The sequence below is a fragment of the Schistocerca serialis genome, chromosome 7, assembly GCF_023864345.2.
Source record: "Schistocerca serialis cubense isolate TAMUIC-IGC-003099 chromosome 7, iqSchSeri2.2, whole genome shotgun sequence".
Classification (NCBI taxonomy): Eukaryota; Metazoa; Arthropoda; class Insecta; order Orthoptera; family Acrididae; genus Schistocerca; species Schistocerca serialis.
In genome coordinates, this window is record NC_064644.1 from 161,560,960 (window position 1) to 161,586,476 (window position 25,517).

The 25,517-nt window shown below is 42.8% G+C and overlaps 1 protein-coding gene across 1 annotated transcript in view; it reads left to right on the top strand.

Moving 5' to 3' along the window:
- The window catches only part of LOC126412395 (sorbitol dehydrogenase-like), a 111,053-nt gene that overhangs the window by 72,349 nt on the left and 13,187 nt on the right, over nucleotides 1-25,517 (top strand). Inside the window, exons 5-7 of the mRNA XM_050081973.1 lie at nucleotides 8,200-8,384; nucleotides 18,865-19,043; nucleotides 19,125-19,243. Coding sequence (XP_049937930.1) covers nucleotides 8,200-8,384; nucleotides 18,865-19,043; nucleotides 19,125-19,243 — 483 coding nt within the window. The remainder of the gene's footprint in view (nucleotides 1-8,199; nucleotides 8,385-18,864; nucleotides 19,044-19,124; nucleotides 19,244-25,517) is intronic.

Consider the following 25,517-nt stretch of genomic DNA (forward strand, 5'->3'; position numbering starts at 1 on the left):
ACTTCTCACCCTCACATCCAATGACAGCACTCCCCCATAGTATATAAGTGTCCAAACTAGTGCTCATTCAGCAGTTAGTAATGCACCCTGAAGACGCCTTGAAACAGTCGCTGAAGCGATGGAATTTTGCAGATGACAATGCGGCATCAAACCCAGAAGAATTTTATAGACAGTGACAACGGCGGCGGAAGCCTACGTTTACGTTTGCAATGTCGTGTTAGTGTATTAAAAAGTTTCTCTTAATTCATAACTGCATGTTTCGAGTTTTATGTAAATTTGTATGCCTCAGCAATCAACTTAAATTTATCAACTCTATTACTATCTGACAGTCTAAGATAAAATCAACATGTTGGAGTATGATCTAGCGACTTGATACGTACTCGCAAAAAACAAGCCATAGGTGCACACAAAGCGTGGGAACTAGCTGTATCTAGCAACATCTCTGCTCGGCGTATTGAAAGGCCATCAATACTGCTTCTACATGAGTGATTATATATCACTACACCACAACAGGCGTAATTAAACAATTTTGCACAGATCAGTTGGTTTGGACTATCTGTTCATCAAGAATTCGTTGACGTCCGTTACGAAACGGTATCCTTCCTTTACTAAAAATATTACCCATAACCACACTACGTGCTGGCTATATCGGAACACATGATTCGCAGACACCACTTTAAGCAACCGATGTTCGGAAAACCGATATTTGATCGTCCTAGCAAAATCGATACGAGAATATTTTATGAAGATTGCAGCAAAGTCAATTTCCGAAAGTTTTATATTTGTCTGCTCTAAGTAGTGTTGTACGTAAACGTGATGTGTAGACAAACCCATTTCCTGGAAAGCCACTCGTGCTGCCGCATCCAAACTCACTCGTTGACACCGAGCCCACTCTTGCTGGGAAGCTGTGCTGACAGTAGCTTCCAGGTTTCCACTTTATCTGATAGCTCTTCATCGACTGAGTTTAGCATTATACTGACCTTTCCATCCACATGCGAGGCAACACGTGTGACATTCGCCTGTAGTCAAATCAGTTATTGCTGGTATAGTGCTTTACACAATCTCCAAGTTTGAGTTTATTCGGATCAATCTTTCTGGAGTTGCAATTTTCTCAGAAGTTAGTATATTCTGAAATCTGCTACTGTTAACTCTTCTCTCCCGTGCATTTATAAAATTACAATCTTTTTTTACGGAGGAGGTTTAAATTACTCAAGTAAACACGTATGGTGTTCCATGCCCTGTCCGGTTTACAAACCTGTGCAGTTCCAGACATTTGCTTCTGACCTGTAACTTCCGCACTGACACACTACACTTTTTTTCATGATCAGCCATAGTGCATACTCCACCCTGCATCTTCCATTCACCTGCAGGGGACTCGCTTTCCCGCCCATTTGTTCATAAACCCCACATCCTGCACTCGCACCTCTATCATATTTACGATTAGCTGATCTTCATGCCCAACAATTTCCGTCATCTACTCACCAGAAGAAGCATCATCACACGCAGTCCATTGCACTGATCTGTTTTTGTGTAAAATTACACTAAGGTAAATCATACTTGGTTGTGTCTTATCACGAATTATTTTATTCATTTAAATTGTATAAATCTCTCTAAATTTTAAATGATATTAGGCTGTAGAAACCTAACATGGCCACTTGCCAGCCTACACGTATATTGTAAGAATAATTGCGTATTTCCACTATCAGTGATGATCCTTAGGATAGCATTTTGAGCGAACTGCTCACTTAGACAGCATAAAAAAGTAGATTTTCCAACATTTACTCACTGATAATGTAAATGTCGTGTGACTAGGGCCTCCCGTCGGGCAGACCGTTCGCCTGGTGCAAGTCTTTCGATTTGACGCCACTTCGGCGATCTGCGCGTCCATGGGGATGAAATAATGATGATGATTAGCACAACACAACACCCAGTCCCTGAGCGGAGAAAATCTCCGACCCAGCCGGGAATCGAACCCGGGCCCTTAGGACTGACTCAGCTACCGGGGAAGGGGGGCGGACATACCCACTGATGAAATTCGCAGTTAGCAATTTATTGCAATTTATTGGAATCTGCGAAAGGTCTAAGAAAGTGGTATGGATATGTGCAGAGACGAGTGGAGTACTACGCGGGGAGAAGAATTGAAGACCTAGAAATCGAAGGATCAAGGAGAAGAGGAAGACCGAAACTGAGATGGAAGGACAAGGTAGCAGGGGACCTAGGGGAGAAAGGACGGCTCAGAGAAGAAGCACTGGATAGGCATTTATGGAAGAGAAGGATCCAGCAAAACAACGCCGACCCCACATGACGTGGGGAAAGGCTGAGATGATGATGATGACATTAGTAGGAAAATTTTTTTTTCACTACTCTCTATTGCAGGTCCTCTCAGGGTGTTTGCACCAGCGCAACGCACAGTGCAATGTGCAAAACGCCTCTTCACTATTTTGACGACGATGCAAAGCCCCATTCCTCGACTTGTCACAATAACGCTATCTCTCTCTCTCTCTTTCCATTACGCTTGTCTCGGTCGTTCCGCCTATCTCGACCTTTTCTAGACCTTCACCTCTATTTCCTTCGTCACTGCCAAATGTTTATGTGCAGTAGGCGGAGAGTTTATTCTGGTGGGACAAGATTAGTGGGACAAAGCAGATTTAAATAATAATAATAATAATAATTTCAATTTGGTTTCAACAGCAAATTATCTATTTCATTTTCTCATTCTTTTAAAAATGGTTCAAATGGTTCGGAGGTCATCAGTCACCTAGACTTAGAACTACTTAAACCTAACTAAGGACACCACAACTAACTAACCTAAGGACCCCACACACATCCATGCCCGGAGCTGGATTCGAACCTGCGACCGTAGCAGCAGCGCGGTTCCGGACTGAAGCACCTAGAACCACTCGACCACAACGGCCGGCCTCATTCTTTTATTCGCAAATATTCTGCTAAGATCTGGAACAAGGGATCGTCTGACAGCAATTTTTAGAGCATTTTTAAAATTACAATCAGAAGTACTTGCACCCAATCTGGTTTTAGTACAAGACAAAACAGAAGAAAAACTTTCACATACGTGTGTGGAATCAAACACAGAAATAATCTTCGCTGCTTCTCTGTGCAGCTTAGGAAAATCTTCCTTCCACAAATTCTGGTAAAATTCGAGCAGACCTTTGGTACTGTAAAATAACTACTTCCGGTGATCATCGGTTTGCAAATCGATTAGTTCGAAATGTAAACCGGAAGGCGCACTTTCAATTGCCATCGACAAGATCTTTACAAACACTTCAAGTATTGGCTGCAATGTAGTAATTTCTTGTAACAAAAAGAGAACCAAATGTTAATAATTGAAAGTAAAGTATAAAGTTGCTTTGAAGAACTAAAAGGTGTTACGTTTTAAGAAACAGGTACAATGGACTATGGTTTTTAATGTAATGTAACACTTGTAAATTTAACTAAATCGATTTTACTTTTCTGTTGATGATATACCGGTACACTATCTGGAACCGGTCGTTAAGCTCATTTTCAATTATTTTTCACAGCGCGCCTTCTCGTACAGAAGCTGTAAAACAAAACCATAATAGCGTTTCGAATAAAGCGCTTTCAAAAGCCCGGAAGGATTATTAAAGGTAAAATTTATATATCGCTTGCATAACTCACGAAGTGTAGCGGACTTTTCTCTGAAAAGTTGTTTTTGAGGAGCTGAAGTTTACTTTGTAAAGCGTTTATTTTCCCAACCATAGCCTCGATGAGACTGTTTTCTTTTTGGGGTTTCTGACTTAAATCATTTAGGAGAGCTATAATGTCTGCTAAAAATCCTAAATCAGCTGTCCATTCAGGGTCATGCGAAAGTGCCTCCGGACATCCTTTGCCCTCCAAAATTGTCCGAAAACTCAGGAAATCTCTTTTCCTTTGCTCAGCCGGCATACCTCAGCATGGCAGGGGATATCTGGATACTTCTCCTCGAATGAACTAAAAAGTCTTTGAGTTGACTATGAATGAGCCCGTGAGAAAGAATGTAGTTCACGATACGCATCATCACATTCATTGCGTCTTGAAGACCGATAACTTTTGCACAAAATGTGCAAAACAATGAACGGAAGGTAAAGTAGGCATGTTAAGCTTTTGCCACCGTACGGCAATAAATCCTTTTACTATGCCACATACTGCTGCCGGCCGTCTATGGTTGAAGATAACAGCTTTACCCAAGTGAGTCCTATTCCTTCAGCTGCCATTTCGATCACTTGTAAAATATCCGTCCCCGTAGCGGTGTCCTTCATCGAAATCATATCGAGGAGCACTTCCGTTACATGTAGGTCGCCTTCTACGTCACACAAACAAATGGCTAACTGAGTGTGTCGCTAATATCCGTGAACTCATCAAGTGCGATGGAGGAGCTAGGAGGTTTTCAGTGTTGGATGCCACCTGTTCGTGCAAATTCCCGGCAATGTCGCTGATTCGACAAGATATTGTCATACTGGGAAGTGATAACCTGCTGTATGTGGAAGCTAATGTGGGATTCATTGTCTCTACTATGTCCAACAAAACATTCTTTATTAATGACCTTTCCATAAACGGCTTCCCATCTCTTGCTAAGAGTAGAACAACTTTATGACTAGCTCTGAGAGTCCTTTCGCAGCACCCTTCGTCTGCTTCTGCCTAAATTAGAATAAAAAGATTGTGTTGGGAATAATACAAGCGAAAACAAAAGAGAATACACATGTGAGAGGAATGTAAACAAACTTCAGTTCGTTTCGTTGTACCTTTAAGCAAAATAAGCAAGCTAAAGTACTAGTACAAACCTCATATATGGATGCAAAATTCTCTTCTGCAAGAGTTGGCAACCTCCTTAAGTCTTTCTGTCTTTCTCTCTGGCATCCCCTATACTTTTCTGAATGCAGATTGATGTAGTGTCTTTTAACAGGCGACTTTCGTACACGCGTAACCACTGTGACGAGGTTAGACACTTGGATTTATCGTCACAATTAATGAAAAATAGTAAAGTTCTCATTCCAGTTTAAACAGACTTTCGGAAATGTTTTTTCGGAGCAGTTTATTCCACAATTCTAGTAACCGTCGTGCGCTTATTTATTTCAGTGTTGAATAAGCCGTCTATCGACGCCATCGGCAGCACACCACGGCGGCTGCACCATCCAAGCCGAGTAGAGGCGAATTAAGCCGAGTTAGACCGATTCACCGTGCAAGCACGCTCTCTGCACTTCTCTTGGCGCGCGCACTTTTCTGAGAGTGAGAGGCCCTGCTCTATTGACTGTAATTTTGGCCCAAAGTGAGTGAAATACTCATACACATTAGCAAACGGTAGCAATTTACCAACTGAAAAATGTGAGATGGACTACGGGAGTATTTCGTAATGCAGAGTAAAATGCTTCCTCATTAACAACTACTTCTACAACACAAAAATTTCTTTGACAGAAATAAGTAGTCAATTACAAACTCCTAAATGTCAGTTTTGTAGCTTTTTAAATACATTTTTTCAAGAAGAATACGTAAATTTTATTCGTTTTCATTGTTCCACCGCGCGACTGCTACGGTCGCAGGTTCGAATCCTGCCTCGGGCATGGATGTGTGTGATGTCCTTAGGTTAGTTAGGTTTAATTAGTTCTAAGTTCTAGGCGACTGATGACCTCAGAAGTTAAGTCGCATAGTGCTCAGAGCCATTTGAACCATTGTTCCACATCATAAAATTTATCATAAGTGTAATCCATGGACCACGTAACTGAACAAGATAACACTAAAGTAAAGACTAATTTCGTCACCAGGGGAACGCAGAAGGTTCAAGAATGAACCGTTTACAAGAGAAACTCCCCATCGCACCCCTCAGATACAGCCATAAAATAGGCCAGTGAGAAGCCCATCAAAAACTGACCATTGATCAAGCATGAAAACAGGAAGAATGTGTACTGCACTGCAAAAAAAGAAGCAAAATTGAAACAGTGAACGATCAAAGCTCAAGATGTACAACATCGAACGTACTGCGAAAACGGCGGCGTCAGGTTGAGTGGCACCGCTCGCCAGGTCGCTGCCATACTTGCCGTCAATAGCCATTTCGTGTATCGTAGAAAGTCGATTCACCAGTGGACACAGTGCGAAGCCATTCATCAGCAGGCCTTGCTTTCCCATCGCGGCGCCATTTCAAAGCAGCCGTTCGATTGTGGTGTTAAAGACAGCCTACATACGAGGTGTCATCAAAAAGTAACGGAATTTTTGTTTTTACTAAAGATTATTTCATCAACGTCAGCTTTGTCCTCTTCAACGTAATCCCCTTCAGATATAATGCACTTTGACCAGCGTTTTGTCCAATCTTCGAATTACTTCTGGTACTCACTTTTCGTTAAAGTGTTGAGCTACTTCAGCAGTTCTATTTTTTCGCATCAATGGTGGCATAACGAAGTCTTAGTTCTCTTCAGCCACTGGAATAGAAAGAAGTCGGAGTGGGTCACGTTCGGCAAATACGGTGGCCGCAGCAACATAACGGTTTTGTTTTGCCAAAAAATCGCGAACAAGCATTGAGATGTGAGCGGGAGCACTATCGTAATGCATTTTCCAAGAGCGGTTTTGCAACAGTTCTGGTCGTTCTCTTCGGCTTGTTCCACGCAAACGGCGCAGAAATTCTAGCTAGTATTCGTTATTGACCGTGTGACCATAACGCAGGAAATCGTGATGCATTATCCCGTTGCAACCGAAGAAAACAATGAGAAGAACATTCACATGTGGTCGAACGTCCAGAATTTTTTTCGGTCTCTGCTCTTCAGACAGTTTCCATTTGGTACGATTGGACCTTGGTTTCGACGTCATACCCTCATACCCATGTTTTGTCACCTATTATGAACTCGTTTAGAAGTTCTGGATCGTTGTTGACTTCATTCAGCAACTTATGAATGATGTCTTCGCAACGTCGTTTTTGTTCAAAATTCAGCAATTTCGGAACAAACTTTGCTGCTACACGTTTCACGCCCAAAACATCCGAAGAAATTACCTGCCATGAGCCAGAGGATACGCTGACATCACCAACAACCTCTCGGATGGCGATTCCGCGATGTACACGAATTATTTTCTTTACTTCTTCCAATAATTTGTGTGCTAGGACGCCCAGGGTGGTAGTCGTGATGAATGTCTTCTCGATCCTTTTTGAAACGTTTACAAAACTCGAAAACTCTTGTCTTTCCCATAGTAGAATCGCCAAAACCACAGTCAACATTTCGATTGGGACGCTGCACTTTACTCCACTATTCAAGCAAAATTTAATGCAAATTATTGGTCCGTCTTTTTCGAAAGCAAAAGGTCGCCGAGCGTTCGAAAACACGTATAACCTTTTAGACTGTCAGTAATAAAATAACTATTCAAAACAGCTGAAAATGCAAACATACATCTGAAACGTACATGTGTACCAACAAGAAAAAGTATTTGAAAATCGGATGTATAAAGCCCGCGAAATTAAATAAATTCCCATTATTTTTTGATCACACCTCGTATTGGACTTCAGTTCCCTTGTTCTACCTTCCTCAGCATTAACTATAAGGCATGACACAAAATGTTGTAGTGGGCCCACTATTTGTTATCCGATGGCATGCACAGCTTTAAGGTATTAGGACGTGCCTGGTGCACCAAACGGCGATCCACCCTTCTGGTGGTCGTTCGACTCGAAACTAGACAATGGTTATGCCTGCCGTCATGATCCCATGCAGTTCAACGTTGGGCCGCTGTTACATCCGAATGCCTCACAAATCTGGATATTGCACGATTCGACCAGCTGGCCAAATGGAGACCCACAATGTGGCACAGTGGTCACAAACGACACTAGTGCACTCTGGTGGCCGCTCTGTCACGGAGAATTGTAGCTCTTATCACTTACAAACTCGCCACGGGTGTGGATGTGATAGAAGTTGCATCGACATCCGACCATGTCATCTGGATGCTTTTCTTTCGCATTAGGCACTTTTGTCCCCTAAAGAGGTAAAATACAATTACATGTCTATATCTGATCAAATTCAGCGTAACTCTCTCCAGATGATTTGTTTAAGCCAGTTGTTATTAATGCTAAAAGAATTTTTCACACGATGGGAGATGACAGGTGCCCCATTTGAAGAATCTATTATTTCTGAGATTCCTGTATATGTTCCAACTGACCCCACCTACCACATGTGTTTGTTTAGCAAGTGTATGTCATGGATCGTTTTTATGAAGGCTTCCAGAACACGTGTCTCTGGAGGAAGGCGCCCTGCTGGAGCCGCTGTCAGTGGGAGTGCACGCTTGTCGCAGGGCTGGAGTTACACTCGGCTCCACGGTCCTCATCCTGGGAGCAGGGCCCATTGGACTTGTCACTCTCATAGCAGCCAAGGCAATGGGAGCGGCGAAGGTACTCATAACAGGTAAGAACGAGGTAGACTTGTCAAGGTGCCAGCAGCTGCTGGATTTCCAACTGGTTGATTAGTGTAGAGAAGCCATCGATCTTACAACGATTATAGGTGTGCCCGCTGACGAAAATGATCGTCTCGTCGGTCCAAGAATCAGAAAAATGCTAACGAAACTACGTTAACCTAAGTGATAAATGTAACAGCGACAAAGAAAGAAGTATATTCAAACTCAAAAATGTGGATAAAAGTGTTTAGGAGGCTCCACGCTCTGCTATGAAGTCTTTTCCTAGGTCGGTGTACACCCACTAGTCAGTGCCACCAGCCTTGAAAACGGGCGGACAGGTAAGCCAGTACCACGCCAGTCTAATGGAACACACTGGTGAAATGTTTCAAAACTTTTCACTCGGAGAAAACCACTTGGGTGACCACTGACTACCAACTTCCAAAATACGCCAACACTACCTCCACACAGAGTCCACAAAATGAGCGTCGTGTACAAACGAGGGCTGCCACGAACTACAAAACCGCTCCAGTAAATCGTTTTAAAATGCTTTTACGACTCCCCAGCCACAGGAGGTGTAAATCCCCAGGATGGCTGTGATATATCGTTTGGGAGAGAGGGATGGAACACGCGTGGATGTGCAGAGATACGCAGACAAGTTTGATATCGACTTTTATTTCGTTGAAGAATACTCAGTGCCCCTGCTGATCCGGACATCGGCGGCGCGGCGTTTGTGAATATGTCAGCACAAAAGCCAGCACCAGAATCTGCTGTTATGGCACCGGCCGCTCCGACCCAGCGATGTAACTGATGTTCAACTAAGTTGCAAAAAATATTCTAATGTGTGTGAATTCCTAAGGAATCAAACTACTGAGGACATCGGTCCTTAGACTTACACACTACTTAAATTAACTTATGCTAAGATTCAATGGTTCAAATGGCTCTGAGCACTATGGGACTTAACTTCTATGGTCATCAGTCCCCTAGAACTTAGAACTACTTAAACCTAACTAACCTAAGGACATCACAAACATCCATGCCCGAGGCAGGATTCGAACCTGCGACCGTAGCAGTCGCGCGGTTCCGGACTGAGCGCCTAGAACCGCTAGACCACCGCGGCCGGCTTATGCTAAGAACAACACACACTCCCATGCCCGAGGGAGGACTCGAACCTCCGGCGGGAGGGGCCGCGTAATCCGTGACATGGCGCCTCAAACCACGCAGCCAACCAAGTTGTATCGTCTAGTTGTCTAGTTGTTCAGATGACTGTTTCAATCCAAAAGAAAGGAAATATTTGCCTCCTGGTCTTTGTTCTTCTAAGATAATGAGAGGTGTCATTATACCGTCGACCATATTACATCATAATTATGCTGATAAAGAAAAAGAGTTTGAGAAACTAGTTCTTCTGCGCAATGTCGACACGCTACATTTAGCGTTGATTCCTCTTAAACGTAACATCAATCATAAATATACTGAACGATCAAAAATTTTATGTTTGAGGACGTTGATGTAGTGTATATGCAACGTAGCGCGACTCTGATGCAGGTATATAAGCGCCGACAGGTAGGCAAGAAATTAGTGTGGCATTCATATCTTTCCGTCCTGTGTACCGTACATGCGGAAACGTCAACTATGGTTACGTTATTATCAAATGCATCCAAGCAGGACCATCTTGCTGTTGCTCTATTCTTGGATGCCAAAGGACCAACATCGATAGACATCCATCGGAAAATGAAAGTTTATGGTGCAGCGTGATTATCGTAAGCCACTGTCGTGGAATGGTGCGCCAAGTTTGGTGCTGGTCGCGATTCGACACAAGACGCAAGTCGATACCATATCGCAAAGCAAAAGTTATGTCATCTCAAGTGAGAGATACTCCAGCGTCCGCGTTGTAGTCCTTATCTCACCCCAAGCCACTTTACGCCTTCGGTCCGTTGTAAAAGGTATAAACGGCTTTAAGGAGGCGACAATTTTTGTCAAACGAGGATGTGCAGCAGGCACTTACGGACTTTTTCACGCAGCACAATACGGTGGCGGCTTTTTTTATTTTTATTTATTATTTATTTATCTTGAATCGTCAGTCTTCCCAATGGTTTGATTCGGCCCCTTCACGAATTCCTCTTCTGTGCCAACCTTTTCATCTCAGAGTAGCGCTTAAGTCTTAACAGATGTGCTATCATCCTGTCCCTTCTTCTTGTCAGTTTTTCCATATATTCCTTTCCTCTACGACTCAGTGGAAAATACCTTCATTCCTTTCCATATCAGTCCACTTAATTTTCATACTTCTCATATCCTTCTCTTTTCTTCTTTTCCTGTTTTCCAATAGTCTGTGTCTCACTGCCATACAATGCTGTGTTCCAAACGTACATTCTCAGAAATTTCTTCTCAAATTAAGACTTATGTTTGATGTTAGTAGACTTCTCCTGTCCAGAAATGCCCATTTTTGCAGAGCTAGTCTGCTTCGTCCGCCCGTCATGGGTTATTTTACTGCCTAGGTAGCAGAATTCCCTAACTTCCTCTACTTTGTGATCACCAATCTACTCTTCTCATTTCTGCTACATAGGATATTTCCGTCTTTCTTCGATGTACTCTTAACCCACATTCTGTACTCATTAGACTGCTCATTCCATTCGGTACTTACTTTCACGGAGGATAGTAATGCCATTAGCAAATCTTATCATTGATATTGTTTCATCTTGAATTTTAATCAACTTTTATTTTATTTTGGTCACTGCTTCTTCGACGTATATGTTGAACAGTAGAACAACTGCATCTGACTCTTACAGCCTTTTTAATCCGAGCACTTCGATCTTGGTATTCTGTCCTTATTTCTCCCTCTTCTTATGGTTGTTATACATACTCTATAATACCCGTCTTTCCCTATAGTTTATTCCTACTTTTCTCAGTATTTCGAACATCTTGCGCCATTTTGCAAGGTCGAACGCCTTTTCCTGGTCGACAAATCCCATAAACAAGTCTTGAGTTTTCTTCAGTCTCGCTTTCATTACCAACCGCAACGTCATAACCGTCTCTCTGCTGCCTTTGCGTTTCCTAAAGCCAAACTGATTGCCATCTAACACATTCCCAGTTTTCTTTTCCATTCTTCTGTATATTATTCTTGTCAGCAACTTGGATCCACGAACTGTTTAGCTGAGTGTGTGGTAATTTTCGCATTTGTCACTTCTTGCAATCTTGGGGACATTGTGGATGATGTTTTCTCCGATAGTCCGATTACGAGGGTTGGAACTTAAATAGTGGCGACTATTTATTCGCAACCGATTTAAATAGTTACACGTTTGCACCTGTTACTATCCTTGAAAGTAGTCACCAGCGTTATGTAGAACCCGTTGCCAGATATGTGGTAGGCGTAGTATACCGTTAGCAGAGCCTGTTCTGTTGATAGTGCGAACGGAGCGGTCTACTGCCTGTCGATCTCTGGAACAGTTCTGAATCGAATGCGACCGTCAGTGCACAGTATTGCTGTTCGTTTTTGGAACATCACCTGTGACCAGCTTTGCGAAAGAAGCGGCTACACTTTCTGCGCAACCCACCCATCATTTTGCACAATGCGCGGACGCACACAGCGCAAGCTGTGTGCTCTGTTCGGTCGATGGAACTGGGAAGTACTGTACCAACCACCATACTCCCCGGACTTAAGTCCTTGTGACTTTGATTTGATCCCGAAGATGAAGGAACGACTTCGTGACATTCGCTTCAGAACTGTTCCAGAGATTCGACAGGCAAGTAGACCGCTCCATTCGCACCATCAACAGAACAGGCTCTGCTAAAGGTATACTACGCCTTTCACATCGCTGGCAACGGGTTCTACACAACGGTGGTGGCTACTTTGAAGGACAGTAACAGATGCCAACACGTAACTCTTTTGTATAGGTTGTGAATAAATAGTTTCCACTATTAAAGTTCAACCCTCGTATATGTTGCCAGTCTTATACATTCAACACATAAAAGTGAATAATCGTCTTCTTGCCACTTCTTCCAATGGTTTTAGAAATTTTGATGGAAGATTATCTATCCTTTCTGCCTTATTTAAGTCATCCAAAGCTCCTCTAAATTCTGATTCTAATAGTGGATCCCCTATCTCTTCCCTATCGACTGATGTTTCTTCTTCTATTACGTCATCAGATAAGTCCTCTCCCTTATAGAGGCCCTCAATCCAGAATTTCCCTGAATATTTATGTGGTTCCTTCTTGAAGGATTTCGTCTGTTACCCATGATTTCTTCGCAGTTAACCCTCCATGTACCTATGTTTCCTCTCCAACTTCTGTAACGTGCCCTTGTTAGTGATGTCAATTCCTCTACAGGTGAACTGCCTACTGAGCTATTCATTATCGCAGTACCTATAGTCTCAGAGAACATCAAACGTACCTCGTCATTCCTTATTACTTCCGAATCCCACTTCTTTGCGTATTGATTCTTCCTGACTAATCTCTTAAACTTCAATCTCCTCTTCATCACTAATAAATTGTGATCTGACTTTATATCTGCCCCTTACAATCTAATATTTGATTTCGGAATCTCTGCCTGACCATGATGTAATCTAATTGAAATCTTCCAGTATCGCCCGGCCTTTCCGAGTATATCTTAACCTCTTGTGGTTGTTGAATAAAGCATTCAGTATTACATTCTACATTTAGTTCAAAACTCAATTGGTCTTTGTCCTCTCTCTCTTTCCTACTACTCATCCCACACTCTCCTCCTACTCTACTCCTTCCCCTACAACCTCATTCCAGTCCCTCGTGACTGTTAGACTTTCCTTTGCCTTTACGTACTGAATTACCCATTCAGTATCCTAATGTACTTCCTCTATCTCTTCATCTTATGCTTGAGGCGTCGACATGTATAACTTAACTAGTGTTGTTGAAGTTGGTTTGCTGTCGATTCTAATGAGAAAAACACTGTCTGGACTGTTCATAGTAACTCGCTCTCTGTCCTACTTTCCATTTCATAACGAATCCTACTAACGTTACATCATTTTCTGCTGCTGTTGATATTATGCTACACTCGTCTGACTAGAAATTCCTGTCTGACGCTCACTATATCTAGATTAAGGCTTAGAATTTCCATTTTCAGATTTTCTAGATTTCATACCACGTGTATTACCAAACGGGTATCTTCAACCCGGTGTGTCACTGGGATCATTGTCTCAATGGTCATGGCGATTTTGCTTGATTGTCATACCGATTGTAGACTGTGAGATCTTCGAACGGAAACTTTTTGATCACTTCTTGTAGTATTAATCTAAACACAGAGTGGTGATAGCCGGAATTTAACCAGTGAAAAACTTAAAGTAACGGAACACGCTCTCCTGCATAACGGTTTTCATTCCCTTCCACCTTCAGTGACAACTGAGAATTGCGAGGCGATGTTCCGAGTGGTGTTAAATCTGTTATTACAACAGCGAAGAAACTGAGACAAAGAAGATGAGAAAGAAAGAAGGAAATACGTTTGGAATTCAAGCATTGTTGTTGTATAGATGGTTGTGTAATTAGTTTAAACTGGTAGTTAGTTGTTGGGGTAGATAATTTAGTAACATGTATTGAAGGTACGCCTGCGTAGCTGAACGGTCAGCGTGTCTGATTGTATTGTAATAAACTCGTTATCGATGGCCAGTACTGCCAGGGAATTTTCCTTTTTGGCGGTGGTGTACTGAGCCCCGCGAAGGCATCTGCAGAAGTACAAGACTGGACTGACAATTAGTGGCTCCTACGTTCCCCCATGAACCATGGACCTTGCCGTTGGTGGGGCGGCTTGCGTGCCTCAGCGATACAAATGGCCGTACCGTAGGTGCAACCACAACGGAGGGGTATCTGTTGAGAACCCATCAAACATATGGTTCCTGAAGAGGGGCAGCAGCCTTATCAGTTGTTGCAGGGGAACAGTCTGGATGATTGACTGATCTGGCCTTGTAACATTAACCAAAACGGCCTTGCTGTGCTGGTACTGCGAACGGCTCAAAGCAAGGGGAAACTACAGCCGTAATTTTTCCCGAGGACATGCAGCTTTACTGTATGATTAAATGATGATAGCGTCCTCTTGGGTAAAATATTCCGGAGGTAAAATAGTCCCCCATTCGGATCTCCGGGCGGGGACTACTCAAGAGGACGTCGTTATCGGGAGAAAGAAAACTGGCATACTACGGATCGGAGCGTGGAATGTCAGATCCCTTAATCGGGCAGGTAGGTTAGAAAACTTAAAAAGGGAAATGGATAGGTTAAAGTTAGATATAGTGGAAATTAGTGAAGTTCGGTGGCAGGAGGAACAAGACTTTTGGTCAGGTGATTACAGTGTTGTAAATACAAAACCAAATAGGGGTAATGCAGGATTAGGTTTAATAATGAATAAAAAAATAGGAGTGCGGGTTAGCTACTACAAACAGCATAGTGAACGCATTATTGTGGCCAAGATAGACACGAAGCCCATGCCTACTACAGTAGTACAAGTTTATATGCCAACTAGCTCTGCAGATGATGAAGAAATTGATGAAATGTATAATGAGATAAAAGAAATTATTCAGGTAGTGAAGGGAGACGAAAATTTAATAGTCATGGGTGACTGGAATTCGAGAGTAGGAAAAGGGAGAGAAGGAAACATAGTGGGTGAATATGGATTGGGGGAGAGAAATGAAAGAGGAAGCCGTCTGGTAGAATTTTGCACAGAGCATAACTTAATCATAGCTAACACTTGGTTCAAGAATCATAAAAGAAGGTTGCATACATGGAAGAATCCTGCAGATACTTGAAGGTATCAGATAGATTATATAATGGTAAGACAGAGATTTAGGAACCAGGTTTTAAATTGTAAGACATTTCCAGGGGCAGACGTGGACTCTGACCACAATCTATTGGTTATGAACTGTAGATTACAACTGAAGAAACTGCAAAAAGGTGGGAATTTAAGGAGATGGGACCTGGATAAACTGAAAGAACCAGAGGTTGTACAGAGTTTCAGGGAGAGCATAAGGGAACAATTGACAGGAATGGGGGAAAGAAATACAGTAGAAGAAGAATGGGTAGCTCTGAGGGATGAAGTAGTGAAGGCAGCAGAGGATCAAGTAGGTAAAAGGACGAGGGCTAATAGAAATCCTTGGGTAACAGAAGAAATATTGAATTTAATTGATGAAAGGAGAAAATATAAAAATGCAGTAAATGAAGCAGGCAAAAAGGAATACAAACGTCTCAAAAATGAGATCGACAGGAAGTGCAAAATGGCTAAGCAGGGATGGCTAGAGGACAAATGTAAGAATGTAGAGGCTTGTCTCACTAGGTGTAAGATAGATACTGCCTACAGGAAAATTAAAGAGACCTTTGGAGAGAAGAGAACCACTTGTATGAATATCAAGAGCTCAGATGGCAACCCAGTTCTAAGCAAAGAAGAACAGGCAGGAAGGTGGAAGGAGTATATAGAGGGTTTATACAAGGGCGATGTACTTGAGGACAATATTATGAAAATGGAAGAGGATGTAGATGAAGATGAAATGGGAGATACAATACTGCGTGAAGAGTTTGACAGAGCACTGAAAGACCTGAGTCGAAACAAGGCCCCGGGAGTAGACAACATTCCATTAGAACTACTGATGGCCTTGGGAGAGCCAGTCATGACAAAACTCTACCATCTGGTGAGCAAGATGTATGAAACAGGCGAAATACCCACAGACTTCAAGAAGAATATAATAATTCCAATCCCAAAGAAAGCAGGTGTTGACAGATGTGAAAATTACCGAACTACCAGTTTAATAAGTCACAGCTGCAAAATACTAACGCGAATTCTCTACAGACGAATGGAAAAACTGTTAGAAGCGGACCTCGGGGAAGATCAGTTTGGATTCCGTAGAAATGTTGGAACACGTGAGGCAATACTAACCTTACGACTTACCTTAGAAGAAAGATTAAGAAAAGGCAAACCTACGTTTCTAGCATTTGTAGACTTAGAGAAAGCTTTTGACAACGTTAACTGGAATACTCTCTTTCAAATTCTGAAAGTGGCAGGGGTAAAATACAGGGAGCGAAAGGCTATTTACAATTTGTACAGAAACCAGATGGCAGTTATAAGAGTCGAGGGACATGAAAGGGAAGCAGTGGTTGGGAAGGGAGTAAGACAGGGTTGTAGCCTCTCCCCGATGTTGTTCAATCTGTATATTGAGCAAGCAGTAAAGGAAACAAAAGAAAAATTCGGAGTAGGTATTAAAATTCATGGAGAAGAAGTAAAAACTTTGAGGTTCGCCGATGACATTGTAATTCTGTCAGAGACAGCAAAGGACTTGGAAGAGCAGTTGAACGGAATGGACAGGGTCTTGAAAGGAGGATATAAGATGAACATCAACCAAAGCAAAACGAGGATAATGGAATGTAGTCAAATTAAATCGGGTGATGCTGAGGGGATTAGATTAGGAAATGAGACACTTAAAGTAGTAAAGGAGTTTTGCTATTTAGGGAGTAAAATAAGATGATGGTCGAAGTAGAGAGGATATAAAATGTTGACTGGCAATGACAAGGAAAGCGTTTCTGATGAAGAGAAATTTGTTAACATCGAGTATAGATTTAAGTGTCAGGAAGTCGTTTCTGAAAGTATTTGTATGGAGTGTAGCCATCTATGGAAGTGAAACATGGACGATAACCAGTTTGGACAAGAAGAGAATAGAAGCTTTCAAAATGTGGTTCTACAGAAGAATGTTGAAGATAAAGTGGGTAGATCACGTAACTAATGAGGAGGTATTGAATAGGATTGGGGAGAAGAGAAGTTTGTGACACAACTTGACTAGAAGAAGGGATCGGTTGGTAGGACATGTTTTGAGGCATCAAGGGACCACAAATTTAGCATTGGAGGGCAGCGTGGAGGGTAAAAATCGTAGAGGGAGACCAAGAGATGAATACACTAAGCAGATTCAGAAGGATGTAGTTTGCAGTAGGTACTGGGAGATGAAGAAGCTTGCACAGGATAGAGTAGCATGGAGAGCTGCATCAAACCAGTCTCAGGACTGAAGACCACAACAACAACAACAGGTTCTGAAAGCTGGCAACCGCTCCATATAGCGCCCAAATGACGCCATTGACAGAGGATGACACTGCGGCCGGTCGGCATCTGGCTGTCCACAGGAACTGATCATGGAGCTTTTTTAATTTAGGTAGTAGGATGTAATGAGAGTGATTTGTAGTAGCTCTCCGTGCTATGATCAGAAATCCAATGCAGCAATCCACGAATCTACGGACCCTGCATGGGAGTAGGGGACTGTTCAGGCTGGCGGATGACTCGTAAGGCGTGAGGCGTGTGCTGTTGGAGTGATATGGGACCTCCGATACGTCTAGATACGACTCTGACAGTGACACGTGTGTAAGCATCCTGTTTGATCACCTGCATCCATTCATGTCCATTGTGCATTCCGACGGACTTGGGCCGTTCCAGCAGGACAATACGACGCCCCATATGTCCAGGCATGTTACAGAGTGGCTCCAGTAACTCTTTTCTGAGTTTAAACACTTCCTCTGGCCATCAAACTCCCCAGACAAGAACATTATTGAGCATATCTGAGATGCCTTGCAACGTACTGTTCAGAAGGGATCTTCATCCCCTCGTACTCTTACGGATTTATGGACAGCCGGCACTACTTCAGCCGGCCTCTGTGGCCGAGCGGTCCTAGGCGCTTCAGTCCGGAACCGCGCGACTGCTACGGTCGTTGGTTCGAATCCTGCCTCGGGCATGGATGTGTGTGATGTCCTTAGGTTAGTTAGATTTAAGTAGTTCTACGTTCTAGGGGACTGATAACCTCAGATGTTACGTCCCATAGCGCTCAGAGCCATTTGAACCAGCACTACTTCAGGCATTAGTCGAGTCCATGCCACGTCGTGTTGCGGCACTTCTGCATGCTGGCGGGGGCCCTAAGCGATATTAGGTAGGTGTACCAGTTTTTTCGGCTCTTCAGTGTAGAAGTGTAGCACAAATATAGGCAGTCTTGCCTTAAGTACTTGGTGATGGGATTTATGTAACAGTAACGACAACGTCGAATATAGGCAGTCTTGTATTAAGTATTTGGTAATGGGTTTCATATAACAGTAACGACAGTGGAAATGAGCGTATGGCATTGTGGGTCGGGAGTCCCCCATTCGGCGAAGTTCGGCCGCTGAGGGCAAGTCCTTATTGCATTCGACGCCACATTGGGCGACTTGCGCATCGGAGATGGGGATGAAGTGATGATTAGGACAACACAACACCCAGTCCCTGAGCGGAGAAAATCTACCGCAGCCGGGAATTGAACCCGCGCCCCTTGGCATGGCATTCCGCCGCGCTGACCACTCAGCTAACGGGATCGGACAGTAACGACAGTGAAAACGTCTTTGCGAATTTTCTTGCTTCGAAAGGGAGTTTCTGTTCCCTCGTAGATGTGATAACTTTCCTCTAGAGACAGACATCATTGCAGTGGGGAGAGAAAGGTCTGGATACGACAAATATGCCTACGAATCTTATGTGTTCATTTTTCAGATATAAATTCTCATCGCCTGGACGTATCTAAGAAGTTTGGTGCTGACTACACATTGCGGGTGTCTAAGGGTATAGAAGAGAAGCAGGTGGCCAACGAAATACGAGCTATTTTGGGAGTGGCTCCTGACATCAGCATTGATTGCTGCGGCATGGAGTCCACTGTGGTTCTTGGACTGCAGGTACGGCTGACATACAGCTAGTTCTTTTGTTGCACTTAAGGAAACGAGTTTGCTAACGGTGGCGTGCTTCTCTGTTGACAGGCGACGCGACAAAATGGCGTAGTGGTGGTCGTGGGGTTGGCGGAGACGCACGCCCGCATACCACTCAGGCCTCTCTTCTACGAGATCGACTTACGTGGCATCTTCCGCTACTGCAACGAGTACGTATGCACTTTCGTCACCCTGACGCGGTATCACAGTCTAAGATTAGCATTTTAGGAATGTCTACTTTGTTCTAAAGCGGGGGCGATAATTGAAACTAAACACCCGACAATGCAACATGTAACGGATTCACTACCAGGAGATTGTTTGTGAAAAGTACTGCACCTTGGACTAATAAGCAGCAACCAAAGAAATTTATTCGACTTACGAAATTTGGGTACAATTTTGTAATAAAGTTGCATCATTATAATTTTTTGAGTTAACTGACTTTGAAATTTTCATTTTTATAAATTTTTACACTATCAGTTGCACCGTTTAGGCATCCTGTTAATTAGGACATTATATTTACGGAGTGAGTCACTTAAAATGTGCACCGCAAATATTGCAGAAATCGAAAGTGCTACTGAAGAGCGATTTTCACAGAATGGATTGGTAATCAGGGGCTCGTATTGTTCACCACTAAACAGATTGTGGTAATACTTAGAAAGTGTACCTTTGTGCAAAAAAACTCTATTTTAAATGCCCACTGACATTAACAAACTAAAAGTAGGGTAAATTACACTCCTGGAAATGGAAAAAAGAACACATTGACACCGGTGTGTCAGACCCACCATACTTGCTCCGGACACTGCGAGAGGGCTGTACAAGCAATGATCACACGCACGGCACAGCGGACACACCAGGAACCGCGGTGTTGGCCGTCGAATGGCGCTAGCTGCGCAGCATTTGTGCACCGCCGCCGTCAGTGTCAGCCAGTTTGCCGTGGCATACGGAGCTCCATCGCAGCCTTGAACACTGGTAGCATGCCGCGACAGCGTGGACGTGAACCGTATTTGCAGTTGAAGGACTTTGAGCGAGGGCGTATAGTGGGCATGCGGGAGGCCGGGTGGACGTACCACCGAATTGCTCAACACGTGGGGCGTGAGGTCTCCACAGTACATCGATGTTGTCGCCAGTGGTCGGCGGAAGGTGCACGTGCCCGTCGACCTGGGGCCGGACCGCAGCGACGCACGGATGCACGTCAAGACCGTAGGATCCTATGCAGTGCCGTAGGGGACCGCACCGCCACTTCCCAGCAAATTAGGGACACTGTTGCTCCTGGGGTATCGGCGAGGACCATTCGCAACCGTCTCCATGAAGCTGGGCTACGGTCCCGCACACCGTTAGGCCGTCTTCCGCTCACGCCCCAACATCGTGCAGCCCGCCTCCAGTGGTGTCGCGACAGGCGTGAATGGAGGGACGAATGGAGACGTGTCGTCTTCAGCGATGAGAGTCGCTTCTGCCTTGGTGCCAATGATGGTCGTATGCGTGTTTGGCGCCGTGCAGGTGAGCGCCACAATCAGGACTGCATACGACCGAGGCACACAGGACCAACACCCGGCATCATGGTGTGGGGAGCGATCTCCTACACTGGCCGTACACCACTGGTGATCGTCGAGGGGACACTGAATAGTGCACGGTACATCCAAACCGTCATCGAACCCATCGTTCTATCATTCCTAGACCGGCAAGGGAACTTGCTGTTCCAACAGGACAATGCACGTCCGCATGTATCCCGTGCTACACAACGTGCTCTAGAAGGTGTAAGTCAACTACCCTGGCCAGCAAGATCTCCGGATCTGTCCCCCATTGAGCATGTTTGGGACTGGATGAAGCGTCGTCTCACGCGGTCTGCACGTCCAGCACGAACGCTGGTCCAACTGAGGCGCCAGGTGGAAATGGCATGGCAAGCCGTTCCACAGGACTACATCCAGCATCTCTACGATCGTCTCCATGGGAGAATAGCAGCCTGCATTGCTGCGAAAGGTGGATATACACTATACTAGTGCCGACATTGTGCATGCTCTGTTGCCTGTGTCTATGTGCCTGTGGTTCTGTCAGTGTGATCATGTGATGTATCTGACCCCAGGAATGTGTCAATAAAGTTTCCCCTTCCTGGGACAATGAATTCACGGTGTTCTTATTTCAATTTCCAGGAGTGTAGAATGTCAGTGTTGTTTGTTGTAGGATTCTAGTGCAGGTCGTTTGCTAGATATCGTGTAAGTTTTAGGTGATTCACCCAGTGTATCGGGAGCCCCATTCTACAGATAAGTGCAGGTGATCAAAACGGCGTGAAAATTATTTGATGAAATCCAAGTAAATTGGAAGCTGGACAAGGGTGTAATACGTCGCCCGTACTTTTTCTACACAAGATGTTAACTAATATGTTTGAAACCTCTGGGCAATGCATAGAAGACTTAAAAAGAAACAAAAAAATTCATATATATATTCTTAGATGTGCTTTTTTTTGTTTACCTGTTTTGGAAACAAGACATCAACAACAGTTTGGCGTTAATGTATCGGCTGGTATGACTGGAGAAAGATTAATCAGACTTTTCATTTGCCGTGGAATACTGGCTGGGCCATCATACAGTAAATTTTTACCGGAACATTTAAATGTTTTACTGGGAGACGTTCCACTAAACTTACCACAAACTATTTTATATTCCGGACAACCGCAGCTGTCGAAACTCATGATGTTAGGAAGAACTACGCTGACAGCTGGTAAAATTGTTGTTTATTAAAATACAGCCGGTGCCGCGGCTTAAAGCTGTATCATCAGGTGCAACAACGTTAAAAGGTCATAAGCATACCAACCGCTCTTAGTCAAAATTTATTATTCAGGGAATATCGTCAGTACTATTGTCTGAATAGTAAAAAAATGGTTCAAATGGCCCTGAGCACTATGGGACTTAACATCTGAGGTCATCAGTCCCCTAGACTTAGAACTACTTAAACCTAACTAACCTAAGGACATCACACACATCCATGCCCGAGGCACGATTCGAACCTACGACCGTAGCAGCAGCGCGGTTCCGGACTGACGCACCTAGAACCGCTCGCCCACCGCAGCCGGCTCTGAATAGCATTTATTTTGACTAGGAGCGATGACGTTTTAACGTTGTTGCACCTGATGATGCGGCTTTAAGCCACGAAACTAGTTGTGTTTTAATGAAAAATATTGTTACCAACCGTTAGCGGCGTTCTTCCTAACATCATACACTAAAGTTGCGTCAGAACATGGGGTTCACACACAATCGGGCATCCCCTCACTTTACTCTGCAAGTAAAAACAATTTTAAATCAGTGTTTTCGAAATTCTAAACGGATAGGTCATAGGGCAGCAACTTCTTGGTCTGCTCGATCTCTTGATTTCAGTCCTCTGGATTTTTTATTTTTGGGGGAATTTAAGGGACATAGTGTATTCAGGAATTACTGTGAATGTTGGTATTCCTCGGCAATGTGTTCAAGAAGGATTTCAGCAGATACAGCAGACACTTGAAATATTGGAGCGAGTAAGACAATCCATGACGCAGCGTTTATGAGCTTGCGTTAGAGCTAATGGTAGACATTTTGAGCCTTTCATTTAGTAATCAGAAGACAACATTTGAAAACAAAAAGTACCTGTAGAACCAAGCTGGAAACTTGGTACAAAAAGACAGAAACGAAGGAAACATGTAAAATCATCAAAGTGCCTGTAACTACAAAAAAGCAATAAATAAAAGTTACCATATGAATATATGAACTCCATTGCTTCTTTTTAAGTTCTTTATTCATTCTCCAGAGGTTTTCCACATATTAGTTTACTGACGACTCCTTGAGAAAGTGGAAACCTTTAGTTCATCAGTTAACTGTATGTGCTGATGAAAACAAACTGCGTACCACTATCCTCAAGCTGAGCTCACTGTCCAAAGAACCTAATATCAAGATTATTTGATTCATTATAGTTATAGAACACCGCAGCTGTTTTCGTAAATTTCACTGTAGTAAATGCTGCGATGAGCCATAAGTTTTCTTGAAATGATTTTATTGTACCGTTCCTAATTTCGGGCCTGAGCCCATCATCAGACGGTAGCATCAACTTCTTTGCAAGTTTTACATGTCTGCATGCTGTTCATTACTGAAGTGTCAGATCAGACTGAAAACTACTCTGTGCCAAAAATATCAAAATTAATTTTTCCACAGACAACGAAATGAAGCCAAAATGGTTCACCACTTAAATTCAAAAAATTAGGTACACCACAGGTCTGGCACTTATAAACGAAATTGTTCTGTGTGCCACAAATTTTACAATGGCCGAACTGGTACGAGTTTAAGTGCGATACCGTTAACACATGGGCGCTGTCAAGGTCAATGACTTAGATAAGTCATATCTCGCTATCTGATTGGTCCATCACGGAAACACAGAGATAAGCAACGAAGAAAACTTAGAGGTATTACATTTTTCCGAAAAAGGACTTCAGATGAATTTGTTGAGGAATTAGAAATATTAGAATTAAATGATCAACTAGAATTAAAGAACCAACTGTACCAGCGAAAGTTCATAAAACTCTCATAATTTGAAATGACAGAAATAATAATTGCTTGACAGAGACAATTCTTTATTGACCGTTACCAGCATCTTTCAAACCTAATTAATTAAATATAACACCGTATAAAATTATCTGTACTACGAAGAAGTATCTTTTGCAGTAGCTCCAGAAGTGTGCCATATCTGTATACATATCACATTCTTTAGCCCAACAAATCAGCAACCGATGTGGACAAATGTATCCGCCATCTCGTATTCAGTTCATTGATCAGCGTTGATCGTAAAATAAAATAAAATCTCTGTCTTAGAATATTTAAAAGAGAGCTTTTATAGTGCATATGTAAGTGTAAAAATTTGCAGTCACAAAAATCTTGTTATATTTTAGGACACAAATGTAAAACTGCCCACCGAATCAGCAACCGATGTAGACAAATGTATCCGCCATCTCGTATTTAGTCCAGTTCATTGAACAGCGTGGATCGTAAAATAAAATAAAATCTCTGTCTTATATTTAAAAGAGAGCTTTTATAGTGCATATGCAAGTGTAAAAATTTGCAGTCACAATAACCTTGTTATATTTTAGGACACAAATATAAAACTTGCAAAGAAGTCAATGCAAGCGTCTGACGATGGACTCACGCCCGAAACCATGCAATAAAATTATTTCAAGAAAAGTTGTGGCTGCTTGCAGTGTTTCGTACAGCGTAATAATACGAATATCTCTACCAGTAAAGCAAAATGAATGGCTTTGCGAGTAGTCGAACATATAAGATGGAAAATTGACTCTTATGACAAGACAACAGGACATGTAACACATTTTAACTATCTTACAAGTCAAATAAATTATCTAGACGATTAAAATGTATGTAAAAAGACTTGTATTATTTCAATATGTATCTGACACTGTAAACAGAATTTTGAAAAATTAGGTATGAAAAACTATATTGTATAAAACTATGACAGTTCTTATACTTCTCTGCAGCAGTGGAACCTTGATCCTTGCTAAAGTACAAAGAAGTAAGATGCAAGCGTCTAAAATGAGCTTACTACGAGATGTGAAACGATGTACAAAATCAGTCGTAATAACAGATCCAAGAATTATAAACGAGTGAATACTTGAACCAATGACAGATATAATAGATAAATACAGAGACAGATAGAAGGACCGTGTGGAAAGAATGCTAGAGCGGTATGTCAGCTGCTCGCCATGAAACGTGTTCCACACGGTGAAAGAAAATACAAGAAGAGTGGGCATGAATAAAATTGACCCATAAAGAAGGAACAGGCGTCATGTATGGTCTCTGAAAGTGATGAAAGCTGAGCTTTGTCTTCGCAGCCACAGCCGCCTCTTTTCGGCAGTCGTCTTTATCTCAACGCATGAGAAACACATCATCTCACTGATAAGGGGAAAATATCCTGTGAAATTAAGTGGCCAGTGAGTATTGCTTTACGCTGGTCTATAATTTTCAGTTCCTCCTCTTCTCCTGTTTCTTGCAGAACCATCTCATTCAGTCCAGAACCACATTTCCGCAGCTTCAAGGTGAGCTTTTTTCCGCTTTGCTTACGGCCAGCTTTCAGACTTCTCTGTCAGAACACTCCACACAAAAGTCTTCAGAAATCTTTTCTCAGTGTGGAAGCTAGTATGCTTGTTCAGTGAAAGAGCTTATTTTAGAATTCGCTCTTGGGCAGTGCTAATCATCTCTTAATTTCCGTAGGACTCATTTTGTTTTTCTTCAAAGTACTACCGAAATAGCAAAATTCGGTTATTTTCTCTAGTTTCTCACTACTTGCTTTTATGCCAGTTTTACATTCACCTAATTTCGTGTCTATAACAATGACTTTTGTCTTTTGGTAATTATTTTTAGTTTTACTTTTGTTATCTCCTGATTAAATAACTTAAGCAATTTATTTAGTTTTTTCTCT